The 8,635-nt window shown below is 39.7% G+C and overlaps 2 protein-coding genes across 3 annotated transcripts in view; both read left to right on the top strand.

Annotated features, from left to right (window-relative positions):
* The first annotated feature begins 835 nt into the window (after positions 1 to 835).
* LOC104809474 (1-aminocyclopropane-1-carboxylate oxidase 3-like) lies at positions 836 to 3,362 on the top strand. Its single transcript, XM_010535484.2, is given in 5 exon segments — positions 836 to 1,044; positions 1,152 to 1,378; positions 2,045 to 2,198; positions 2,200 to 2,382; positions 2,821 to 3,362. Coding segments are annotated over 5 exon segments (966 nt in total). The 5' UTR covers positions 836 to 930; the 3' UTR covers positions 3,109 to 3,362.
* A 3,130-nt stretch (positions 3,363 to 6,492) lies between these two features.
* LOC104809473 (leucine-rich repeat extensin-like protein 2) overlaps positions 6,493 to 8,635 on the top strand; it is a 3,130-nt gene continuing 987 nt past the window's right edge. The window contains exon 1 of one of the 2 annotated variants that reach the window (XM_010535482.1): positions 6,493 to 8,491. In XM_010535482.1, the coding sequence (XP_010533784.1) occupies positions 6,614 to 8,491 (1,878 nt within the window). In that variant the 5' untranslated portion in view covers positions 6,493 to 6,613. Of the gene's footprint in view, positions 8,624 to 8,635 lie in introns of both variants that reach the window. The other variant, XM_010535483.2, reaches the window with a different exon arrangement.

Genomic DNA, 8,635 nt, shown 5'->3' with positions numbered 1-8,635 from the left:
TCAGCTCATCAGCTTAGCCTTAAGATTGACAGATCGATGAGAAGCATCTTATTCTCCTTGCAGAGTCCGACAAATTCAGGCATGAACAACATCCTACAACATTCGTATTCTTTATTCTAGTCTTTTGGAATCACTTTTGCCCACTGCCCAGGGAAATCCCTTAGATTTTGTATAGCAATCTAATGTATACGGACTGAACTTTGTTTTTTTTGGAAGTAATACAATCATATTTAAACCAAAAAATAAAAACAAAAACAAGGGATTTTGTTCCAAAATTCACGAGAAACATTGCATCCATTCGTCTTCTTCACTCCACTTTGCCTTCTAGATCTCTTTCGTTTATTTACGTAATCACATTAAACTACAGAAAATCTACTGGGGGTAATGTATCAAATTAAATTACATAAAACAATTTTGGAATTTTAAATTTTCAGTTGAACGTATCGAATTAAATCTTAAATTCGAAAATTAAAAATTATATGACGTGAACTAATTAAAGGAAATCTATAGAAAAGTTGGCCAAAGTATCAAATGAATGACCTAAAATAATATCGGAGATTAAAAATTCGAGAGGATACAAAAGCAAGATGCCAAATGTATAATGTAACAAAGAATTAATAGTAGGGGTCCGTCCACCATAGATGTGCTCGCCTTCATGCTCCACGAACTCATATTCTATCTTGAAATTGCAAACCTTTTTGGATAAATTTGAAATTATATATGTTTTTTTATCTACTATTAAATTACTTTATATTACTCGTTAACTGTTTTGTTATTCCATGTAATTTTTCAACCCTTTTCCCCTCCATTTGAGCCTATAAATTGAGCTCCTCTATCGTTGCCTCCAATCACCAATCAAGCAAAACACACACACACATCTGTTGCATATAAGAGGCTGTTTCAAACAGAGGCTTCGAGGGGGAGAGAGAGATGGTGAAGAAGACAGACTTCCCAGTGATAGACCTGTCGAAGATCAATGGTGAAGACAGAGCCCTAACCATGGCAATGATCCATGATGCTTGTCAGAATTGGGGCTTCTTCGAGGTATATATATACATATACACATGCACATATATATGTACATGTATATACATCAATACACATGTAACGATTAAAACATTGGGAAAAATGAATGATTAAAATTGACGCAGTTGGTGAACCATGGGGTACCACTAGAACTACTGGACAAGATCGAGGAGATGACAAAGGGACACTACAAGAAGAGTTTGGAGGAAAGGTTCCAAGAAATGGTCAAAAGCAGAGGTCTGGATGCCCTTCACACAGAAGTCAACGACGTTGACTGGGAAAGCACCTTCTTCCTCCGTCACCTTCCTGACTCCAATCTCTACGACATCCCTAATCTCTCCGACGATTACAGGTTTGGCCCCGAAAACCCTAAACCCTTACCCAATCATATTTCATATATACTTATATAAAAGTTCTATATATATATATATATGTTTATATGTGTGTGTGAAAGTAAAACATATAACATATACATAACAAATAAAATTACGTACAAAGCCAAGACTAAATGCACTGTGTGTTTTTGGCCATGGTGGAGCATGGTGGTTCCACGTGATTTGTTAATCACATAGTTTCAAAGATTTTTTTTCCCAGTTCGTCGTTTTATATATACTTTATTTCTTGCCAATTATATACAATAATATTTTCTTTATTTACAACCCCAAAAGGTATGGTATTCTAGAAAATAAATATATTTTTTTTGTCTTTTTATGCGGCTCTTTTTGCATCGAGGCAAGAGATGTTAGTACAATTGATGATTTCACGAACCATCAGAATTTGGTACAAATAAAGTAACATCACTATTTAAATTATTGTTAATCATATATATGGAATCTTTCATCAGCAAAAAGAAAAAAAAAATCCCCAACCAACAATATTTTGTCGGGAAACATTATCAATCAAGAAACACAAACAAGGAAATGGCATTATCTTGTTCCCTTTGGTACAAAAAAAAAACTCATTTCTAACACATTTCAATTTTTTTTTTTGCTGTTTATTGCCCTGAAAACATCGGTAGGGTGGCGATGAAGGAGTTTGCGAAACGGCTGGAGAATCTGGCGGAGGAATTGATGGATCTGCTGTGTGAGAATTTAGGGTTAGAGAAAGGATACATGAAGAAGTTGTTCCATGGGACAAAAGGACCAACGTTCGGGACAAAGGTGAGCAGCTATATATCCACCATGTCCTAAACCGGACTTGGTTAAGGGACTTAGGGCCCACACCGATGCCGGTGGAATCATATTGCTGTTCCAAGACGACAAAGTCAGTGGACTCCAGCTCCTTAAAGATGGCAACTGGGTTGATGTTCCTCCCCTCAAACACTCCATTGTTATCAATCTCGGCGATCAACTTGAGGTGACATTTTCATATTATTATATTGTTTTTTTCCTTAACCAAGTAGGACCAAGGTTCAAAAATAGGGTTTTTTCGGTTTAGTATCGGTTAATGACTAGCTATAACCAAACTAAAGCCGAGTAACTAACAACATATATATATATATATATATATATTATATACACACCTTCATATATCGTTTCTTGATTCGTTTCTTGATTCGGTTGAGTTCCGTTCGGTCATTTGTTTAACATGAAATGAACCGAGGTTATTTGAGGTTGGTTGTGCCTGATATCTAGTTCGGTTCTGTTTCGGTTCAAGTTCAACCAACCAATAACAACAAGACTTTTATCTCCGAGCAACACCAGAATCTACTAAACTGAATCCGGTTCTGATGTTTTGTGTTTAGATTTAACCAAACTGGTTAAGGTTAACCGAAATCCTCCTGACCAAATGCAGGTGATAACCAATGGAAAGTACAAGAGTGTGATGCATCGAGTGTTGACGCAAACCGAAGGAAACAGGATGTCAATTGCTTCCTTCTACAATCCCGGAAACGAAGCAGTGATTTTTCCGGCACCGGATCTTGTCGAGAAAGAATCCGATTACCCGAAATTCGTATTCGATGACTACATGAAACTCTACTCGGGGCTCAAGTTCCAGCCTAAGGAACCTCGGTTCGAAGCCATGAAGAACGTCGCGGCTTCACATAACTTGAAACCTGAGGTCGCGGTCGAAACCTTCTGATGAACTTTTGTGTTTATATGAAGCAAAAAAAAAAAAAAAGATTAAAATAAAATAACTACAAATAAGAAGAAGAAGAAGAAATAGGTTTGCTATCGGTGTTCGTGGTAATAAGTTAAACGTGGTTTATTGGGTCGAAGATTAAGGGTTTTGGAAGTGTTTGATCCACAAGTGTTCTAAGTGTGGGGTTTGGTCGTGTTTGGTGGTGTGTGAGAAAATTAATAATCTCAATGAAGGTTTTTTTTTTTGGTTCATTTTTTGTTTGTGTTTTGGTGTCTGTTTATGATATTGTATAAAAGAAATAATAATTTTGAAAATTACATAAACAAATAATATTTCTTCATTAAAATTTCCATTGGAATCTGCGCTAATCAAGGCTTGAAAATGTCTACCCTGTGATCCATTTCCAGCCGTTGGATCTGCTTATTTCCGAAAAGTCGTAGTCAAACCCTCCGAATCCACATGATTTAATCACGGGTTCTTTGATGGGCCGTAAGGCCCAAATCCCTTGTCAATCAGCCCAAGGATAAAACCGTAATTCATCCCTCGAGTCTTTAGGGTTTCACATTCCGAGTCTATAAAAACCCATCTGCAGAGCAATTCTCCGGATCATCCCGCCGCTCGATCAGTGTCTTCCGTTTTCTTTTCTCATCCCGAGTTTTTTGGTTATGGCTTCGATATTTTTTTTGTTGTTAGCGAGAAGTATCAGAACCTCGGGTTCGATATAGATCGGACAAGATGGTGAATGTCTGTTGTTCGGATAGGAACCTGCGAGGGAAAGTGATCTGCCGAGATATCGTTTCAGTCGTCCTCTCTCGGTTGACGATCTGATTGTTGCTCGTCCACATTTTTTTTTCATCCGATTTGGGTTTTTTTTTTTTTACTTCCCAATGAAAATTAATCTTGCTTAATTTTTCGCGAACTTGATCTGAGAGCGATGGATTTGAATGTCCTTTCCGATCCGTATATCATAATCATTGACATTTTTAATATATTTTCTTAGAAATTCATTACTATTTATGATAATCGATTAGTACAGTATGGAAATTCATTTAAATTTAAATTGGTAAAATTTTAATATGTAAACGACTTTACTGAAACGGAGGCATAAGATGATCTGTAGCAATCGAATCATGTGAATATGCTTCGAAGATGATTAAAAAAAGGATCCAAACGCTGATGAGAGAGAGTAGCATATGAAATTATGGATATGATGAATGATTTGTATTATTTTAGTACCAAGAGGTTTCTTTTTTGAAGTTTCATATATTTACTTTTTATTTCAATAATAATACAAGTTATTCTAATCCATATATTCGATTACATACTCTTACTAGAGGTGATGCTTCGTTCGCCCGAAAAATATGGTATTTTTTCAGATTTCATTTTTATAAATTTTTTTATCAAAATAAAACCGAATCGAAATTTTAAAAATCTGAAAAAATATATTTTTTTAAAACCGAAATTCAACCGAATATAATGCAACAATCAATTAGTACTTATATTTATTAAACCGAATTATCCTCGATGTAAATTCGAACCGAATATCAAAAGTGAAGCTACCAAAGTGTTGCTCCTCTCCTGCAATTGTTGTTCCCCCCATTCACTATCTATTTTATTTTTCCTTTATATTCAAATTTTAAAGTTAATTTAGATTTTAATCTGTTTTAAAAAATCTCAAAATTGCTGCGCACGTGGAAAGATGCAGCATTCTAGGGGTGCCCAATTCGGGTTTCGGTTCGGTAATATTTGGGTTCCGTTATTTCGGTTATAGAAAAACTATAACCATTCGGTTTTTATATAAATTCCGGTTCGGTTATTTTTCGGTTCGGATTCGGTTCGGTTTTGGTAAAAAGTTCAATTTTTCAAAGAAAATGTCAATTATTCTTTTGATTTTTTCGGTTATTTTTTATTCGGTACGGTTGGATTTCGATTTTAGTTTTTCGGATTTAAAGAAATCATAACCGTTCTGTTTTGATGTCGGGTTCGGTTCGGATAAGGTTATGTCTTATTCGGTTCGGTTTGGTTCGGTTATTCGGTTAATAACTGAAATAACCACCCCTATAACATTCTATCTCGGCCCTGTAAAAAATCGAGAGGGAAATTCTTACGTTAATAAACTCCAAATTGTCCTGATAACCATATAATAGTTTAAATAAAATAATCTGAAGTGATATCTGCCTTAAACATGGTAAAAATTACATTTAATTTCACAAAGATCGTATGAACTCATAGCATATCCAATTAATATCCATTTTTTTTAAATTTAATAAAAAGTCCGTTTAGAATCAATAATGGGCCTCTATTGCCCAAACTCAGCCCATAATCCGTCTTTTTCTTTGCTCTATGGGCCTTATACCATTTTAAAACGTCTTCTTAGTGAGCCCATTTAAGGCCTATTAAAAACACAATACACTATCCGCCGAATTATTGACCATATGCATATATTTGGGCCGCCTTATTATTATTTTATGTTATAATATAAGATGGAATCATGTCTCTAAAGTGAAAATTAGAGAGAGAGAGAGAGAGTAATCACGTGGAAACAGGTTAATGAGGACAAATTTCAGACAGACAAAAGGACAAAGATAAGTTTGGCTTGGATTCTCAAATTTGGCTCATACGACTTCCAAATGTTTTTATCATAACAATAATAATAAAATTCGAACTCGTCGGTGCAATTAATTTCACCCGACAACTTCATTCACTGCGCTGTTACAATTATTACTTTACAGATACATTATTTCTGGTGCATTTTTCCTTTTATTTATTTGACTTCCATTTATTTCTCTTTTTTTGGGGGTAAAAATATATAATTATTTTACTAGAAAACAATTACTTAAAAATAATTACAAATACGCGGTCCGGCCAACGTTAGTTGGCGGTGTTTTATTATGTTTTTTTTTCTCCATTTTTTTAAAAGATAAAATTAATTCTGAGGCTTTTGAACCAAAAACAATGGGCAACACGTCTTGAAAATTAAATTGATTTGATCATTTTATGGTTGTTTTGTTGCGTTTTAACAAAATAAAATAAAAAAACAAAACAGTGAGGCCAACACGTCGTGGTAAAAGTCAAGCCTCTCCCGGCTAACCTTTGTCTTACAAATGATTGTCGCCCACTTTTGTTTGCAGTCGAATATCAACTGGAATAAATTATTTAAAAAAAAAAAGTTTTCAAATTTCCATGAAAAGACTTTTTTAAAAAAAAAATCTAAACTTATTCATTGGTATATTTAATAATTTTCCCAACGTATATCACAGACGTGCCAGCATGTCAATTACATCACAAAATTTAAAATCTATACGGAGAAAATAATTATATAAAAAATGACAACAACAAATAATTCCCAAAAAGGTTTTATAAAAACAGAGCACATGGAACACCGAGATCTCACATTGGTGAGAACCTCCTCACTTCTCTCACCCCATATGCCTTGAAAACAAAAACCAAACACATCTCTCTCTCTTTCATGTGAACATCTCAAAAAAAAAAAAAGACAAACACGATGTCTCTGTTTCTTCCTCGTCTCTTCCTCCTCCTCTTACTCTCCTCCGCCTCCTTCCGCCACGTCACCGCCGACGATGAAGACGGTGATGACGTCAGGGTCGACCCGAGCCTCCGGTTCGAGAATCCGAAGCTCCGTCAAGCCTACATTGCTCTCCAGGCGTGGAAGCTCGCCATTTTCTCCGACCCTTTTAACTTCACAGCCAACTGGAACGGATCCGATGTCTGTTCTTACAACGGAATCTTCTGTGCTCCTCTTCCTTCCGACAACAAGACACGTGTCGTCGCCGGAATCGACCTCAACCACGCCGACATCGCCGGTTACTTGCCGCCGGAGCTCGGCCTTCTCACCGATCTCGCCCTGTTTCACCTGAACTCGAACCGGTTCTGCGGCGAAGTCCCCGACACGTTTAAGCGTATGAAGCTTCTCTACGAACTCGATCTAAGCAACAACAGGTTCGTGGGTAAGTTCCCTGAGGTTGTCTTGTTATTACCCTCGCTTAAGTTCTTGGATCTTCGTTACAACGAGTTCGAGGGCAAGATTCCGGCGAAGCTGTTCGATAAAAAGCTCGACGCGATCTTCCTGAACAACAACCGATTCAGATTCGGAATCCCCGAGAACATGGGATACTCCCCTGTTTCAGCTCTTGTCCTGGCGAACAACGACCTCGGAGGGTGTATCCCTGGGAGTATCGGTCTCATGGGCAAAACCCTGAACGAGATCATCCTCTCGAACGATAACCTAACCGGCTGTTTGCCTCCTCAGATCGGAAATCTCAAGAACGTTACTGTTTTCGACGTCAGCTTTAACCATCTCCGTGGTCCGATCCCTGACAGTATCGGGAACATGAAGAGTTTGGAGCAACTCAACGTTGCGGACAATGCGTTCACGGGTTCTATCCCGTCCACGATTTGTCAGCTGTCGAGGATCGAGAATTTCACGTACTCTTTCAACTACTTCACCCGAGACGCGCCTCGATGTGGTTCGCTGTCTGGCCCGAGGGTTGTGGTTAATGGTACGAGGAATTGTATTCGTGGAAAGCCGCTTCAGAGACCAGCTCGGGAGTGTTCTTCTTCGGAGGCCAGACCGGCGGATTGTTCCAAGTTCGGATGTAATAACATGCCGTCTCCTCCTCCTCCTTCTTTCAAGATGTCTCCTTCTGTTAGAACGCTTCCTCCGCCGCCGCCGCCGAAGTACGGATCAACTCCTCCTCCTCCTTCGTTTAAGATGTCTCCTTCTGTCAGAGCTTATCCTCCTCCTCCTCCGCCGGAGTATAAGCCTCCGACGCCGTCTCCTCCTTCTTCCGGTATGTCGCCGTCGACGAGAACCTACCCTCCTCCGCCGCCGCAGAAGTATGAGACTCCGTCGCCACCTTCTTCCGGTATGTCGCCGTCGACGAGATCATCCCCTCCTCCGCCGTCTCCTTCTTCCGGCATGTCGCCGTCGACGAGAACCTACCCCCCTCCGCCACCGCCGCCTCAGAAGTATGAGACCCCGTCGCCTCCTTCTTCCGGTATGTCGCCGTCGACGAGATCGTACCCTCCTCCTCCGCCTCCATCTCCGACTTATGTCTACTCATCTCCGTCGCCCCCTCCGCCGGTGGTTTACTATCCACCAGTGACGCAGAGTCCGCCGCCGCCTCCGGAGTGTAAGCCGACACCTTCACCTAGCGAATATTACCCATCTCCGTCACCACCACCACCGTCGTATCCTCAATACACATCTCCTCCTCCTCCGCCTCCGCCGTCGCCGCCACCACCACCGGAATACTACCCACCCACCGTACAAAGTCCTCCCCCGCCGCCTCCGGTCGAGTATCACCCACCGGAAAACTCAAGCCCACCACCGCCGGTATACTATCCACCCACCGTACAAAGTCCTCCTCCTCCACCGCCTCCGGTCGAGTACCACTCACCGGAAAACTCAAGCCCACCACCGCCGGTATACTCTTCACCATCACCGCCGGAATACTACCCACCCACCGTACAAAGTCCTCCTCCGCCGCCTCCCGTCGACAACCAC

Source organism: Tarenaya hassleriana, unplaced genomic scaffold (assembly GCF_000463585.1).
Source record: "Tarenaya hassleriana unplaced genomic scaffold, ASM46358v1 Cleome16, whole genome shotgun sequence".
In the NCBI taxonomy this organism is placed as follows: domain Eukaryota; kingdom Viridiplantae; phylum Streptophyta; class Magnoliopsida; order Brassicales; family Cleomaceae; genus Tarenaya; species Tarenaya hassleriana.
Note: the sequence above shows the minus strand (reverse complement) of the source record. Positions and strands in the feature narration are given on the sequence as shown.